Raw genomic sequence first — 18,260 nt, 5'->3', positions numbered from 1 at the left:
AGGCAGGCTTTATCCCCCTGCCCCCCACCCAACCCAACAGGCAAATGTCTGTTGGGTTGGGGAGGCACTCTAACTCATGCAGCTTTATCTAAAGTGCAATGAGTCAGAGCAAAGGCCTGTATGTCTGTAAGCACCTTGTGAGAGGAAGAGGAAATCCAATGGTAGTATGAGCTTATTCATTTCAGGAGGAACTAAGAAGAAGATAAAGCAAAATTTCAAAGAGAAACCTCCTTATAATAGAGAAGTTTAAAATAGTTCCCTAATTAATATCGAGAAAATGCAGTTGCTCTCTGAAAAGTTATTGCCCCAAATCTGAAGGCTACACTTAAAGGGGACTTCAGTTTTGGTATAAATCTCAGCATAACACAAACCACATAACTGCCACCGATGCCTTCATACTTGTTTGTTGCAAGGTCCCACTTAATTCATCCAACTTTGTGACTAAATAAGTAATCAACAGCTGGGTTTCAGATATGTATTTTTTAAACGACTGTTCTAAGAAAAAGAATACTTGATGAGACCAGGGATGGCCAAAGACTTTTTATTTCCTACAAGCAATTATCATTACCAATTAGGCATTACTACTGTGAACAAGGGCCAGCTGTGTTGTTTTACTTTTGCTTTTAGTCTCTGCAATGAATGCAGAAATACTTCTACATAAGATTTAGATATCTGGCTGCTAAAACTTGCTATCACAATGAGAGAAAATGCACAGTTCTAAGCTAAGATAATGGACACTTCCTTTTTTACAGTTTCATGTAAAAACAAGTCTTCACACATTCTAGGCCTGTGGTTTTCAAAATTTTTAGACACAAGGCACCCCCCATTAGACACAAAGCACCCCGCTGCTTCCCTATCTGCTGCCCAGAGAAAGTGCTGCAGCAGGGACACAAAGAGCAGCTGCTGGAGGCCAGAGAATCTGAGCAGGTCCCCCTTCTGCTGCAACAGTGGCAGCAGTGATTCCGCCCAGAAGTTGTGCGTAATGGTCTGGGCCAGGGCCGGGGCCCTCCTGCACATGATGGTGGGAGCGAAACACATGGGCTGGAAGGGGTACAATTCCTTGGTGGGCGCCCACGGGCTCACCCGGCAGGCCAGATCTGGCCTGCATGCCATATTTTCTCTGCCCTGTGTCAGAGGCTGGCAGACAACTACTTTTTCTCTGATGCAGAGTTCACATTCCCTTGGCATTTGTCTTAGTCCATATTTCCCACTGTAAACAACACTTAAAAGCCTTCTCAGTCTTTCTCACACACCAAGTTAATTTGCATTGCCATTGCAGATAGCCACTCGCTTTACTTCTCTTTCTGGTTGTCTTCAGCTTCTTGTTTTTTCCACTTTCAAGTTTAATTTTTTTCAGTTGGGGGGTTATTCTAATACTTATTCAGTGCTTAACCTGGCTATTTTTACTCCACTGTTACTCAGCACACCAAATGCCTTGGTAGGGGATTTATAAATAAAATTATTAAGGAAAACATTAAGATTATCCTAGCTTTTATAGGTGCCTCTCTTCTGACAGGACTCCCTAATATAGTGCTATGATGCCCAGGTCTGCAAGCTGTTCCATTCAGGCCAGTTTCTTGAGGGGGAAGTGGATTCCCCATACTGCTCATGTTGTAGTGACAGGGTCATGAAGGAAAATCCTAACACCTTAGAAGTCAGGGGGAGTTTTGCTGGTAGCTGTGAAAAGGCAGTGCCACTGGCTTTAGCACAGGCTAGAGCAGGGTTGTCAAACTCACTTTGTGCTCCAGGCTGGATTCAGACTGCAGGGCGCCTTGCAGGCTGCATCCAGCCCAGGGCGCAAGGAAGCAGTGGAGGCAGCAGCTCTGGCTCCAACACAGGGCACATGGCTGTGGCTCTGCCCCCACCACATACCCCAGGCCAGAGCTGGAGGTGCTGCCAACACCTGCCCAGAGCTCCAGCCCCAGCATGGGGCATGTGGTGGGGCTGGTGTCCAAGGAAGTAGGGCCATGGTAGTAGTGACAAGTGAAGTGACTGGAGGGCAATCGAGGTTGTATCAACTTTTGCTTGCACTCCTGCCACCTGTTGCACCAAGGGCCCTGGATTCCTTGGTAGCCCATGCCCCCAACTTTCAGTGGCCTGCTGGCGGCCTAGCATACCAGATAGAGCAGCTCACAGACAAAATCTGGCCCGCAGGCTATATGTTTGACATGCCTGGGTTAAAAAATAGAGGACAAATTCTCTAGGAACCTTGGGTATATACCCAATTGCTAGCAACTGCTGAATATATTGTGTCTTTGCTATTAGTGTTACACTTGCTACGTATAACAACTGGCACAGGTGTGCTAGTGCATGCTATAAACACATCTTCATCTTGCTCTGTTGTCTAAGTGAGGCCAACATTTTATCCATGATGTCTATTTTTCAGAAAACATAGGTTTAAAAAGCAGTGTGCCTGTATATTGGCGTTAAACTCTTAAAGAATGTAAATAAAGGTGGTATCAGTATCTTCAGTTTGACAGCTTGTGTTTGACTATGTTTACTTTTTCTATAATATAACCGTATATACATCAGAGGCAGAGGCCCTCACACTGATTTATAGGAGAAAGCATGTCTTAGATCAGAGAATGCCATCTTACGGATATTTTCCTTCTTGGTTGCAATTATATGGATTATCTTACCTCCAGTTAATAATTACAGAATTTCCTTGTGGCAACTACAGCGATGGTCTTCATGGAAGATTAATGTTTAGATAATACCTGAGTCAAAAAAAGAAAGAATTTTAAAGTATCTAACTCAGTAAGACTTTTTACTCACAGATTAATCACAGTTTCCTTTTCTCCTTTCAGTTGAATTCTAACCCTCCCCCCACCCCCATCCTGGTCTGTTTTTTTCTCACCTGGAAACAAGGAAGACAGCACCATATAGCCAACAAGCAAGTTATGGACCATAGCCTAGAAAATTGTGATCTAAAGAAATAAGAACCAGACCTGACAAAGGGCTCTTTATGCCTGAAAGCTTGTCCAATATCCCTCACAATGATACAGTTGGTCCAATGAAAGATATCACAAAAAACCCTTGCCAGATATGTATTTCCCGGACCATCATGGGTACAACATCTCTTCAACCCTAAGGAAACAGAATTTTATAGTTCAGCTGTTTAGCCACTGGGTGTCAGTAATGATTCAGCTGACCAAAGCTGATTACTGGAAAGAATAAGATTGTAACCTGAACAGCATATGTTGATACATCTAAATCTGGGAGGTTAACATTTCAGCAGCTGCTTATTAGGGCTGTATGAAACACCATCGTTTTGTTTCGATGTCCATTTCACCATTTCGAAGGGACAGTGTTTCATTTCATTATTTTGTTTCATTTTGAACCACTGTCTCATTTGTTTCGTTGAAACTATTTCGCTGTTTCAACTTGTTTTGACATTTCACCCATAGGCTATAATGGGGAATCATGAAAATGCCCAACCCATTGTAATTTCTTGTCTGATTTGGATGCAGGTTACAGGGATGGTAGCCCCCTCTGAAGGCATGAAGCGTGCCAAATTTCAAGGAGATAGGTGTAGAGGTTTTTTTGAAAATGCACCTCAAAGTTTTGAAAACAAAATTTACTGGCAGCAGCAGCAACTTCCTGTCATTCAGCATGCAGATCCAGGAGCTCGCACCCCACGAAGGGCTGCGGGGCTGTTCCGGACTCCTCCCAGGGGTGCAGGTCCCTAGGTCTGCACCAGATGACAGGAGGCTGCTGCTGCTCCCCGGGACTGTCAGAGAGTGCAGCCTGCACCCAGCGCCAGGGAAGACAGATGCTGCCATTGGCCCCAGGCAGCAGCAGCAGCCTCCTGTCATCCAGGTGCAGATCCGGGGGCCCGCACCCTGAGGTGGGCTGCAGGGCCGTGCTGGACTCCTCCTGGGGGTCCGGGCCCCTGGATCTGCACTAGATGACAGGAGGCTGCCGCTGCTGCTTCGGACCAGCACTGGGCACAGCCAGCGTCCAGCGCCAGGCTCCATGGAGCCCAGTCCAGTGGTGGGAGGCAGAACGCAGCCCTGACTCTGCCTGCCTCCTGCCACCAGGCTGCGCTCTGAGTGGCTCTGCAGCCCCATGGAGCTCAGCCTGCCAGCTGGAGGTGGAGTACAGGCCTGTAGCAGCTCTGCAGCCCCATGGAGCTCTGCCCGGTGGTGGGAGGCAAAGTGCAGCCCCAGCTCTGCCCGCCTCCTGCCACCGGGCTGCACTCTGAGCAGCTCTGCAGCCCCGTAGAGCTGCCCTGCTTTTCTTACTCAAAGGGTTTGTTGACACTGGGATCTCCTGGTGTCAACCCCGCCCCCCCCCCCCCCCCCACACACACACACTGCATATTAGCAGCATGGGGGAATACATGCATGTGCAGTGAATATAATGTGTGGCACCTCAGATGAGTCTGCGGCGTTGCATACCACATGTGCACGCTCATCTGGACACGTCCCCAGAGTGTAATAAAAAAAAGATGGAAATCTATATATAACATTAAAATGGTTCTTGTATTATGAGTTGAGAGGTTAACAATCAGAAGTAGGCCACATAATTTAGGGATATGGACACATATAAGAGAGATAAGGGAAATCAATTAATCCCATCCAGAAACTCTAGGATTTCCTAAAACATCTCCCTCATATTCATTGGGAAGATGATGCATCAACTCTGAAGATTGTTTTCAAATAAATACCTCAGACAAATAAGCAACATCATCATCGTCTCCCCTCTAGGTTCATAGCACGGTCTGATGAGCTGGTGGTGCACTGTAAATGGTTAAACTGCATTTACTTGCTCACGAGGCCATGAGAACCAGAGCCTGTGATCAGGAAACTTCTGCTAGCTGTTTGAAAAAAGCCTCATCCACCACTTCCTCCTGGTCTGGTGGTTTATAGCTCTGGGCAAGCAGCAAACTTCCCAAGAGGACAGATGCCTCCCTCCGTCCCACGCAGAAGGCAGTCTCCAAAAACCACCATCTGTCACTTCTTTTTGGTGGCGGTTGTCTGGATCCTTCACACCATGGTGAGGCCTGGCCTGTCTTCCTCCACCAATGGAACGTGCTCCTCCTTCTCTGTTGCTAGGGCTGCATATCTGTTCTTCAGATGAACAACTGTAGGTAGAAAAGAAGTCACAAGCCTCTAGCTTCTACCTTCTTGGATGTCCATGTCCTCGCTCTTCTCTAGCACTGCCTCTGGCTTTTCTTCCTTCACAGTCCCAGAGGTCTCTTCCAGCATCGAATCAATGAACTCCTCATGGCAGAGGATGCTTCAGAGACTTGCCACCTCCTCCTGTAGCTCTGTTGCCTGTTTCCTGCGAGACACCGCCAGGAGGCACCGCTCACACCGCAAACACCCCCTAACCTGGCCCTCACTGGAAGGAACCTGCAAGCCAATTTCCACAGCACCAGACCTGGACCCGGGTGGAAGTGTCGATGGTGAGTAATCCTACCTGGACAGAAACCTCGCAGGTACAAGTGGAAGAAGTGACAGTGGCTCTGGCAAGCATGGAAAACTGAATGGAGTTCACAGGATGTCCCCAAATATAGTAGCACAGATTTTGTTGGCATGTTATAGAGCTGAAGTCATTCAGGTTACTTAGATATGACAATTCTGACTTTACAAATTTGGTCCTTTCCACCGCTAATTTTGGCACTGCTGGTTTGCCTTGCAGAACTTCATTATGGTCATGCCAATACAAGATATGCACTTTAGATGTTTCAACCAGTAGTTGTGAACCAAATCCAGCCCTGGGGCTTTCCAGTTTTGTACTTTTGTTATAATTTCATTGACATCTCTTCATCGAGACCAGATACCTTTTCCCTGATAGACTCATCCATCTCCTTGGCTTTTTCATTTTTTTTAACTGAGTAAGCAGTATTGTCACATTGGACTGCCTGACATTCCAGAAGGTGAGGGGAGCATTTCTTTGCATGCTCTATTTTCAGGAGCTGACAGCACTCAGTAGAAAAAATAGTCTGTGGTCAGCATTAAATGGGCAATGCTAAGTCCTTTATTTGATTCCTTTGTAGTAATAGTGGATGCAATAACTCCAGGCTGCAACAATTAGTTGGAGTTGGTCACAATGTTTTTGTACACAGTTGTGGTTCAGTCAGGCCTTCAGTTTTCCTACGACACTTTGGCTTCTTTTCTGGCACTTCTACTAGTTATCTTCAGGTTTTTGAAGTCTGAGGTTAATACTCTCTTTCTCTCATTTGTGATCTTGTTTTCACATCTTGCTTTTTACTTGGCATCCTTTGATTGAATCATCTTCTCTGTAGCTTTCTGTTGCTAGCCCTTTTTACCTACACACTCTCATTGCAGCATAGTATACAAGATACAAAGTCTCACTCAATACATCATGCTTTTCTAGCATGAAGGTGGTGAGTTATACTGTTTTCAGATACTTCCTTCCATTAGGGAGATGTAGAATAGGAGCTCTGTTCCTCTCATAAATTCCTTCATACTGCAGTAAGAAAGAATGAAAATCTTGCATAGTCAGTTGGAAATTAGCTTGTGCTTCAACAGTTGGGCAGCCATTGCTAGGCTTCTGTGATTCACACAAGGCTTGCTGTCATCTGGACAGCTTTGTCCTTAAGGTGCATCAAAATTTCTGTTTTGATATTTTCCAGTCAGCTGTTCTGAATTGTATGGGCTTGGTCTACCAGGCACTGATTGGTTATAGATACATTTGGCTGTAATTCCTTCCATATCTTGGCCTTTTTCTCCCTAAACCTTGTTTTGTAACAATAAAATAGGCTGATTATGTTTAATTCCTCAATTCAACATGAGGCAGTATTAGTTTCAGAGGCATGAGCTGGGCCTTTGCTTGGAGAACTCAAGCCTGCACCTGATATCTCATCCTATGATGAATTTATGAGTTAGGAATTGTGGTTACAAATAGTGTGCAATCCCAAGTCTTTTTATTTGATGGTCTGGTGGAGTGCTCACTGCATGGCTCACCTGGGTGTTGCACACTTGTCAGACAGAATCCTGCTACCCTTGACTACAATCCCTGTTATCCACAATCCTTGGGCAACTACCAAGCCAGCATGAAAATTACTTAGGTCTGTCATCTTCTTCTTCTTCTTCAGAAGCAGTCACATTCAACTTGTTGACATCCAACTGGACTCTGCAATGCGGTACAACACTGTAACTTTCAAGTCAGCCCCAACACCTTGGCTGCCTGTGCATTTCGCACATTGTTTCTCCACCCGTTCATCATGAGGTAGCAACTCTATCGGAAGTGCAGTGAATTAAGCAAAACAAACCTTTCCCCATCCACCAGGACCTCAACAATGCCACTCAACATTACCTAAAGTCACTCAAGCCCTTCTGGATCCATGCATTTAATCTTCAATGATGTGACTTGCATGCTGATGAAGCTTGGAAAACTGAATGGAGTTCACAGGAAGCCCCAAATAAACATCTTGTGATAAATCCAACACAGAAGGTTCTGGCTTTGGTCTCCTGCAGTGCTCGTGGGCAACTCTAAACCATATTCACACAAGCCATAAAAGATGCTTGACACACAAAAGAAAATTAAAAACTCTCCAGTGTGCAACTGAAGTCACCCAGAACAGACCATGGAACATACAATGACTCGATGCCTGATTCACAAATATGAAGCTGGTATCACAGTGATACACTTTGCTGCTCCTGATGCAATTGTCTTGCTCAGCCACCTAAATGTAAAATTATAGTTGCTGTTCTGTAACTACATCAGCCATATGAAAGAAGAAGACTGACAGCCCAGTTGGATTGGTGTGGTTTTCAGCAACTCTTTAAAAATCCCTGTGTCTCCATTTTGTTTAGGATCAGCTAGAATTCATAGCTTTGCATGATACCTCAGGCTGATTTTGTGATATTATACACTCATATCAGTGCCTTTTGCAGATCCCTGATATGGAAGCAATTTGTGATAATATTAGACCACTAAGGTAGCTTGACAAATAGACCTTGCAACTGTTTCTGTTTACCAGATTCAATACGTTATTTTTAAACTCAAGGTTATCTCTGTCTCACAGCAGCATACTTCTTCTCATTTTATTTTGTTATATTACAAATTTACACAATATTGAGTGTCAGGCACATAATTGAATTTAATGAAAAGGAATTACACTTTTTCTATAGCTGCAGATGAACACATGGATCGTTTAGTTTTACTTCCATGTACGCACAAGACCCTGCCAGGAAAAAAAAAAAATGCTTGGGCCACTAATATTTGCCATCCAAACCATGTGTAGGATTGGATGGATTGGTAAAGTGATGTGGTCAAGACAGTATCTTATCACCTGGAATTCTGTAACCGTTTTGGGGAACTGCACTTTGAGAGCTGAAGTCTAAAAAAAACACATCCCATGAGAAGCAAGGATTTGTTGTGATATCTTTTAATGGACCAAGAGTGTAGCTGGGAGAGATGTTGGATAAGCTTTTAGGCATGCACTTCCTCAGGTCTAAGAAAGAGGCAGATACAAGTTGAGGTAAACAGAACAGAAGTAAATAATGGCTACAACAACACAAGAGTGAAATAAATTGTCTTCTTTAGTCCAGATAAGAGAAGACAGAAGGAGACATAATAATAGTCTTCAAATATATAAAAGGCAACTGCAGGGTTACAAACTCTTTTCCATGTCCACTGAGGATAGGACAAGAAATAATAGGCTTAATCTGCAATAAGGGAGATTTAGATTAAACATTAAAGGGAAAAAAAGCTGTTTGACTGTGAGGATAATTAAGCACTAGAATAGATTACCTAGGCAAGTTGTGGAATCAGTGTCACTGGAGACGTTTAAGAGCGGACTAGACAAATATGCACCAGAATAGTTCAGGCAGAGCTGTTCCTACTTCTGGGCTGGAAAATGGACAATATGACCTCTTGAATAGGCCTTCCAGGACTGTTCTATGATTATCGCTGGTATGTAGGGACTTAGATGGCTACAGCAAAGTTATTGGAAAGAGGAGAATTTATTTTTTTTATTTGGGAAAACACAGAAACAGATTATATGTCCAGGTTTGTGACTCCTTTCCCTTTGCTGTAACAATGCCTCCCTTGTTTGTGCTTGTGAATAGGAAAGTTTTGACTATCACAAGAGCATTCTCTGAGTCTTTCCAAGTTTCAGGTAAAGCCGTAATTTGCTCACCTCATGGCAGGTTAGTGATATTGATATCAGATTAATGTAGAAATGGGGAAACAGGGGAGTCATATTTTTAATATTAAAATGTAAAAATAAAAATGATGAAAAAACCTATTGGGAAGAAGAAGAAGGGAATGGCACAGCCACAACTACACAAGAAACTTCTGAAGCAGATGAAATAGTAGCTGCAATCTGGTACACAACAGATACACAGGAATAACTGGGCTTCTTTCTTCCCCTGGGATATCTCCCTGTCCAAGGGCTGGCCTAGTTTAGTCATGCTTATATTATGAGACCTGACAAAAGCACAGTCCATGGCAATAGGCTGATGATTTCTTTTTCATTGTTGACGTTATTGATGCCTCAAGGGTGCAAACTAACACAAGCAGGTCAAATTCAGGTCTCCTCCTTGGAGTATTGCTCCAAGCCACTGACAGCACAGAACTATTTAAAATAAGTCAGTGAAAGCTGGACTTAAAAACCACAGGCCAGACTGTGACTCCTTACTTATATAGAGATTGCAACTTTCATAGATAGCTTGAAACTCTCTTGCTCTAGTATTGGTAGCAGCATAGGCTGGGTAGGACTTCAGCTGCTGACTACTTACTCAAGGACCTGGGTAGGCCTGTGCAGCCCACTCTGAAGCCAGTGCTACCACAGCTAGGCTAAAGTTAAGTTGGCCATGCTTGTGCATTCTGACATCACACCTCTGTATTGCAATCAAAAGCTACCCTCAATCGATGTGGCTTTGTGTAACTGCTCACCAGTGAAAGGAGTCATAATCTAGACCTAACTCATCAGAGCACTGTTGTTACCTAAGAGAAACAGCAAGGCTAGAACTCCATAAGAAAGTCCCGAGTTGTCTCCTTTTTTTCCCATCCCCCCCATGCTGCTGCACCTTGCGGGTGCATTTCCATCCCTTTCTCATTGCAACATTTGTCTTTGTGAGCACCCCCGCCCCCAGACCTCCTCCCACCACATGGCCCCATTTCCCCCACCACACATGTGGCCCAGACTTACCCTCAGCTCCCTGCTCTGCACAGCACTGCCCCACTGCGTGTTGCAGCTGGAGCAATCAGGGGAGCGGAGGCTGGATGAGACCCTAGGAGCTGCAATTTAACCCCTTGGAGGCCACACAGCCCATGAGCCACCCGTTGGACAGCCCTGCTCTAAGATGTTGTTAGGACATTAACTGCTTTGCAAGAATCCTGTATTTTCTCACATATATGTTCCCAAATAAAATAGGCATCTTCCTATTGAAAGGCAGAATGAAGAAAAAAAGTTCTTTCCTTGATAGACTCCACTGGGGGGATGGAGAAAGAAAGAAAAAGTATCCATAGCCAGCAGCTAGGGAGCCCTTCAAACAGTGCTTGCAGCTTTAGTTTCCACCTTCCTCTGAGAGAGGCTTATGAGGCAGAAACTGCCTTTACCACATTTCCTCAATTATAATATGTGCCTCAATCTCTGGCAACTGAATTTAAGGGGGCATGTTGTATGTGAGAAGATATGGTACTTAGATATGACATGTTTGAAGCCTTAGAAGTAAGCTGTTTGGGAATAATCTAAAGGCAAAAAATATTCTTAAATGTTTTATTTAATAAGTAAAAAGCAATGCTTCTGCCCCAACTTCAAACAATTCACAAGCATCTAAAACAGTTCACTGTTAGGATAAGAAGTCTGAGCCCAAGACATTATAAATGACTGAAAGGAGGTGCTTAGAATGGAATTACTGTTTTGGCCTGGTTGCCAGGCTAGCAATGTGGTTGTCATCCAGCCAAGTTAGATCCTACATATGTATGGTTTAGAATAAATGGTGTACTGCTTCATGAACAGAAGGACAAAACCTGCCATATCCTTTAAAACATTTGCAACAGGTGCAAACTACTTTTCAACAGAGATAACATATACAATATATAAGCAATCAGTAAAGCTAACCGCACTTTATCATGCATTAGCAGGTGCATGACAAACAGGTCCAGGGAGGTGATACTTCCTCTTTATGCAGCATTGGTTAGGCCACAGTTGGAGTACTGCACCCAGTTTTGGGCACCACACTTCAAGAGGGATGTGGACAATCTCAAGAGGGCCCGGAGGAGGGTTACTCGTATGGAATGGGCTTCCAAGGGAGGTGGTGCTCTCCCCTACCTTGGGGGTCTTCAAGAGGAGGCTAGATATGCACCTGGTTGGGGTTGTCTGGACCCAGCGCTTTTTCCTGCTGGGAGAAGGGGGTCAAACTCGATGACCTGCTAAGGTCCCTTCCAACCCAAACATCTATGAATCCATATTAGACAGCATCACACTTTAACTTCAAATTATCTGGTTTAATTCCTGAGATCAACAGCTCATGTTACCCAGACATTCTGCCAAAGCCTTGGGATCATGTCCTACACATCACAGTAATTCTTTCTAGGAGAATTTCAATTTGCAAATAATGAAGAGACAGCACAACTCCTCCTGCGAGCAGCAGCAGTGGGCCATTTGCCAGTCTGCAGACTCAAGAATGTTGGTGTTTAGTGCTCCCATCTGTTAGAAAGCCTGAGGGTGAACGGTTATCAAAAGCAATATGTGGATTTTCTTATCACACGTCTGAGATGTTATGACAAGTTTTGTCACAATACATGCCGTCAGGAAGGAGATGATCCTGAGGCTGACTGCATGTGGAACTGCTGAAGTCCAAAGTACTTGGGTTTTCCCCACCCTTGATCTAAATAGACATATAATCTTACAAATACAAAGGGATTCTGCACTTGATTTGCCTCAAATGCACAAACAAATGAACTTTAAATATTTACAAAAGAACTACATCCTTAACATGTTATACAAACAGTACCCAGAATTCAAAACACACACACAGCCTTATTACAAGCTACTTGATTTGAATAATGATTTTTAAAGGCAGCTAGATAATCATGGTTTGGATTTTTTAAAAACTCTTTAAATATGCCCTCTGCTGAATAATCTGGTTTGATGTAGATGAGCTCCCTTCCCATTTCTAACCATAAAGATTTATAGGCACATGGGAAGACTTTGGCTGCTGCAGAAGGGCCATATGAAGTCCTTTGCCTCATCCCATTCCCATCCTTTAAAAAGCTGTTTTTTTGGACTAGGTCCAGACTTTGGTTTACACAGGTCTCCTAGGCATCTCTTCCATGAGGCATGGATACTTGCAAATGATCATTCTTTTAGAGACTAAGGCACCTTCACTAAGGACAGCTATCTGCATGTAGCTCAGATTTCAGTGCTCCATATGATTTGGCTAGGTGCTGTGACTTTGCTGTCCCCATGGGAGAGGGAGGAAGAAGTGTATCCCTTGTCTTACTGGAACTGCAGTTTGGCATTGGAAGCATTTGAGTTCATTACTCCGTAGGGTCCCGGCACCTAATTTTACCAGGATAACAGCTGTTATGCAGCTGAACCCATCCTGTTATACAGCACCATACCTAGACTCCTGGCGGCCCTGGGTGAATTTTTAGTATTGGGCCCCCCTTCGCCAGAGATAATGATAATAATAACAAAAAAATTACCATTTTCAGGCTCCCTTTCTATCCAGGCCCCAGGAAGCCACCTGCTTCACCCATGCCTGTGTCTGGCCCTGCTGGTATAGTATCCTCAACTCCTATACACAGTGCTTGGCGCGTTGTGGGATTAGCCCAACACCAAAGAAGCATTTACACTTTATATTTGCAGATGTAACATTTGCAAAATTAAAGCATTGTACCTGCTTGGAACAGTCCATGCTCAAAAGCAAGATTCTCCAGGCCTCTCATCCAGAAACTGTTGAAGGTCTGTGCCGATTGTAGTCCACAGGTTTGTCATTGCCCTGAAATAGAATAGTTTTCTGAAAGCATACTGTCAGGTTTACAATAATTTGGATTTTTAAGAAGTATTAGCTTTACAGCTGAATACAAGGCATGACCTGTGGCCTAGTAATGCAGCTGACCACAAGGCAGAATGATAGCTAGGCCTTTGCTTGTGTCAAGTAATCATTTTAACTGCAACAAGCATTTTCTGAGTTAAAAAGTGAATCTGTGTCTGTGTGCTAAAAAAAATCAGCTACAGCTAGAAGTAAGATAAGACAGAGAAACCATTGTTTGAGCTTACTGGTTGTGTCCTTGAGAAGTATCTTCTACTGTGTAAGGTTTTGCTAACATAATGTTACTGTTACTTAACTTTTAGCTTTTAAAAAGTGCTAGTTCAGCTTAATAGAAATATGCTGTTACAAAGATTTGTAGAGCACCGCCCCAAGTATTGCTTTTTGTTAACCATATAGTCTTGCTTTGTTGTAAGAAGTATAAAAGATCGCCTCACCCTTGAGGGGGGGCCATTTTGCCTTTTGCTGGCTTTATGGTCTTTGCTCGAGCAAATAAACAGCTGTCTTTCTTTACCCGCGTTGTCTGTCAATCAAATTACAGCTAGACAACGGACCTTAGGGAGGTTTCTCCCACCACAATTTGGCACCCCAGATGGGACCCGTCTAGCTTGGAGCCTTTGGAGACCTCCACCCCCTGACACCCCAGCGCGCACCAGGTGAGTTCACCTATTTGGGTCAGTCTCGGGAGGTGGACGGTCCCCTCAGGACCAATAAGGCGGGATCCTCAAGTCAGGTAAAGGAACGGTACCGGCGAGTACCTCAGGTCAGGTATGTTTTTGGTTTCTAGCTGGTTTCTGGTTTTCTGGTTTTACCTCTAGAGGTCTCTGGAAGCAGTCTTTGAGGGTATCTGTCTGCTGATCTAAACGCTGATAGAGCCAGCAGCCTCGCCGAAAGGCAAAAGACACAGATATAAGGTAGAAATGCTGTTATGACGGCCAATGACTAGGGTCTCGGACTCAAGACGCCCCTCCTCACGGAGAGAGCCAGTGGGGTCCGAGAACACCGGTTGTTGTACGTGGACGAAACAGCTTCTAGGTAGGTAGAACTTAGGGAAATAAGACTGCTTGTGCTTGGATATAATCATGGGTTCCGGTCTAGGGAAAGTTATTCCTGATTCACCCCTTGATTTTATGATTAAGAATTGAAAACATTTGGAGGGACGGGCGGAACTGTCCAAGTCTCGTATGGCAGAACTCTGTTTAACTAATTGGACGTCTTATACGTCCCAGTTAGATTTGGGAAGACAATGGCCAGAAAATGGATCATTTGACCTAAATCGCCTGGCTGCTTTACGAAAGATCTTGGAGGACCTCCGCCCTGGCCAAATTAGTTATTGGTATTTATGGGACAACGTTGCTAGCAAGCAATTAAAACCTTTAGCTTCCCAAACCCCTGCACCTTTTCCAAATCTGTTAGCTCCCCTTCTATATCCAAAACCTGCTGCACCACCGTCATATTCAGAAGATGATTACAGACCCATGCCTAGGCCCCCTAACCTACCATTGATACCACCCCAAAACATTGCCCCTGGGCCGGCCGAGGGACTGGGAAGTCTTCGGGAGGCATCACCTCGATTGCCTCTCTCAGAATCCCCGAGTCCCGGATCTGGAGATGGGTCCAGAGATCCCTCTCCAGATTCCAGTTCTACTCCGATTGCAAATCGCACTCGTCAAAAATTGTCTAAGCCTGAACTTCAGTTATCTCTAAGAGAATACCTTGTGCCTGGCGAGGGTGGAGAAGTTATCAGTCACTGGACACATGCTCCGTTCTCCACCACAGACCTCTTAAACTGGCAAGAAAACACCCCCAGGCTCAGAGATGATCCTGAAGTAGTTCTAAGACGCTTCAAAACCATTTTCATGACTCATAACCCCTCCTGGTCAGATGTCATGCAGCTTCTCGAAAGCCTCTTAACTATGGACGAGAAGACTCAAGTACTACGCCATGCTGACCAATTTCTAGCCGTTCAGCCCCATGAAAACCACCCCATGCCTAATGGCGTGCCCAGGCAAAATCCGAATTGGAATTACAATCAGGAAAGGGGGCAAAATTCAATACGAATGCTGAAAGACAGCATTTTAGAAGGATTAAAAAAAGCAAGAAATAAAACTACAAACTGGTCCAAAGTGGCAGCTACTGTTCAGGGTCCCGAAGAACACCCTTCAGACTATTTTGAAAGACTCTGTAAAGCTATACGTCAGTATGGAAACATGGACCCCGAGACACCTGCCTGACTTTGTTCATAAGTCAGGCTAGCGAAGATATTAGAAAAAAGCTTCAACATAACACTGAGGGTGTTGAGGGCAAATCCATGGCAGAAATCTTAGCCATTGCTACTAAAACTTTTAATGGAAGGGAAGAAAAAAAGAAGAAAGAAAAACAAAAAGAAGATCAGTCCAACATTCGCATGTTGGCAGCAGTAATACAGCCCACAAATGCCTATAGAACCAATCTGCCCCGTGGCCCGAGGCCCTTTGTGCCTAGGCAACCGGGCCGTACCTACCAACCATATGGGCCCGACGTATGTCATTACTGTAAACAGGAAGGACACTGGAAAAGAGAGTGCAAGTTAAGACCAAAAAGATCCCCAAGTGATAACCCTGAAAATCAAAAATTCAAGAACCCTCAGTTCACTACTGTTACCCCAGATCTTGCTCAAAACCAATGTGACGACTGACGTGATGAGGGAGATTCTACATGCCACTTTCTGCAACTATCCTCTGTCCAACCTAAAGAAGTCACCCTAAACTGCAGTGCTCAAGATCCCCTAATACCCTTAAAGATAGGAGAACACGTCTACGAGTGCCTGCTAGACACAGGGGCAACATTTTCCAGTATTTCCAAAGGACATCTTTCACCAAGTGAAAAACAAGTCACTGTTATGGGAATTGAGGGAAAACCCTTCCGTTGCTCATTTTCACAACCCACGAATGTAAAAATTGGCCCCCTCTCAGCAGAACACTCTTTTCTTCTAGCAACTGGCCCTGTTAACCTTCTTGGACGGGATCTTCTTTGCAAACTACAAGCCACCATACAGTGCTCACCTGACGGAATTATTCTAATGTTTCCGTCCTCCCTGGTCCCAATGATAGCCACAGTGCTTGCAGTTACAGAAGACTCGAGCTTGCAGTCTCTTCCCCTTGTTCTAAAAGAAAGGGTACCCCCAGAGCTTTGGGGCCTCACCTCCAGCTCGGTGGGACTCCTAAAATCTGCAGATCCTGTCAAAATTCTAATTCGTACCAATCTTGAGCCACCTAAAGTACCCCAGTATCCTTTGAAAGCAGAAGCTATTGAGGGATTCAAGCCTTTAATTGAAGATTTTTCTAAACAAGGAATTTTAATTCCCTGTCAGTCACCCTGTAACACACCTATACTTCCAGTAAAGAAACCCAAGGCTGGTCCAGACAGGAAACCTGTGTATCGTCTGGTTCAAGATCTCAGACAAATTAATAAGTATGTCATTCCTCGACACCCGGTTGTTCCTAACCCCAATACTATTTTAACTGCAATAACCCCTGACACTGCTTTTTATACCGTAATAGACCTCTGTTCTGCTTTCTTCAGCATCCCCATCCACCCTGAATCCCAATATCTTTTTGCCTTCACCTGGGGTTCTTCTCAACTGACCTGGACAAGGTTACCCCAAGGATATGTAGAATCTCCCAGCATTTTTTCTCAAATTCTTCACAAAGATTTGCAAGATGTTACTTTTCCTAACTCTTCATCCCTTCTAATATACGTGGATGATTTACTCTTATGCTCTGCCTCATCAGAAGCATGTATTCAAGGCACCATCATTTTACTCACTGCACTAGCCGCCAAAGGCCACAAGGTATCACCAAATAAGCTTCAGTTTTGTAAATCCACTGTTAAATACTTGGGCCACATTTTGGAGCCTGGCCAAAGACGCCTGAGTGATGACAGAATCCAAGCTATCCTAAATATTCCCAAGCCTATAACAAAGCGTCAAGTTCGGGGTCTGCTGGGAATGGTGGGGTTCTGTTGCTCCTGGATTCCAGCCTTCGGAGAGTTAACCAAACCACTTGTACAGCTTACTACAAAAGAGGCAGAAGAGCCAGTCTTTTGGGATCATGAAGCTGCCCGTAGTTTCAATAATATAAAATCTGCTTTAACTTCTGCCCCTGCCCTAGGGCTACCAGATTATCGAAAACCTTTCACCCTCTTTGTCCATGAGCGACTAGGAGTAGCCTCTGGGGTACTTACTCAACCCTTAGGAAACACCCAACGCCCGGTAGCTTACTTCTCTGCACAATTAGATCCAGTGGCAAAGGGGGGAGTAAGCTGCCTTCGTGCAGTGGCAGCAGCTGCAATCATAGTCGAGAAAGCCCAGGAATTAGTCCTCGGATATCCCCTTATCCTCAAGGCTCCACATGCAGTTGCCCTACTTCTACTCCAGAAAAATACTCAACATTTTTCTCATCAGAGAATGAACAAGTATGAAACCACACTTTTAATGGCTACAAACCTGGTCATAGAGAGATGTAATACCCTGAATCCGGCTACTCTATTACCTCTACCCAGCGACGGGGAACCAGACTCCCACGATTGCCTTCAAGTTGCAGCATTTTCAGACAAACCCAGGGTAGATCTTAGTGACCTACCCTTAGACAACCCTGACTTGATTTTTTTTGTAGATGGCTCTTCAAAATTAGTAAATGGAGTTAGAAAAACGGGTTATGCAGTAGTAACTCCATTTGAAGTACTTGAAGCTGAACCACTGCCTGGGCAGTTGAGCTCGCAGGTGGCTGAACTTACTGCCCTTACACGAGCTTGTCAATTAGCATCGGGCCACTCTGTAAATATTTGAACTGATTCTAAGTATGCCTTTGGAATCTGTCATGCCACTGGACAATTGTGGAAACAGAGAGGATTTATGACAGCTTCTGGAACTAAAATATCAAATGCTAAACAAGTTAATGATCTCCTACAAGCTATAATGTTGCCAAAAACATTAGCGGTAATGCATTGCCCAGCTCATACCAAAAAGGGAGATCAAGTCTCAAAAGGCAATGCCCTGGCCGATGCTGCAGCTCAAACAGCTGCCTTACAACCACTATCCGCCCTAGCCTTCCAAGCTCAAATTCCCCAGTCAAAGGCATATTTGGGAATATTGCTAGAGCCAAAAATGTACGAGTCTGCACCACCTTTAGAACAACAGAGATGGAAAGCGGCAGGAGCCACCTGTGAAAAAGATGGAATATGGCGATTGCCAGACGAAAGGATAGTGTTACCTAAAGCAGCTCTTAGACCCTATCTGCA

The 18,260-nt window shown here is 44.4% G+C and overlaps 1 protein-coding gene across 2 annotated transcripts in view; it reads right to left on the bottom strand.

Moving 5' to 3' along the window:
• The window catches only part of PLXNC1 (plexin C1), a 134,958-nt gene that overhangs the window by 113,927 nt on the left and 2,771 nt on the right, over positions 1-18,260 (bottom strand). Inside the window, exon 2 of one of the 2 annotated variants that reach the window (XM_059726196.1) lies at positions 12,828-12,929. The exons of the other annotated variant lie outside the window; for it this stretch is intronic. Within the exon in view, the coding sequence (XP_059582179.1) occupies positions 12,828-12,845 (18 nt within the window). The 5' untranslated portion in view covers positions 12,846-12,929. The remainder of the gene's footprint in view (positions 1-12,827; positions 12,930-18,260) is intronic. 2 annotated transcript variants of the gene reach the window in all.

This window comes from Alligator mississippiensis, chromosome 4, assembly GCF_030867095.1.
Source record: "Alligator mississippiensis isolate rAllMis1 chromosome 4, rAllMis1, whole genome shotgun sequence".
Lineage (NCBI taxonomy): Eukaryota > Metazoa > Chordata > Crocodylia > Alligatoridae > Alligator > Alligator mississippiensis.
Note: the sequence above shows the minus strand (reverse complement) of the source record. Positions and strands in the feature narration are given on the sequence as shown.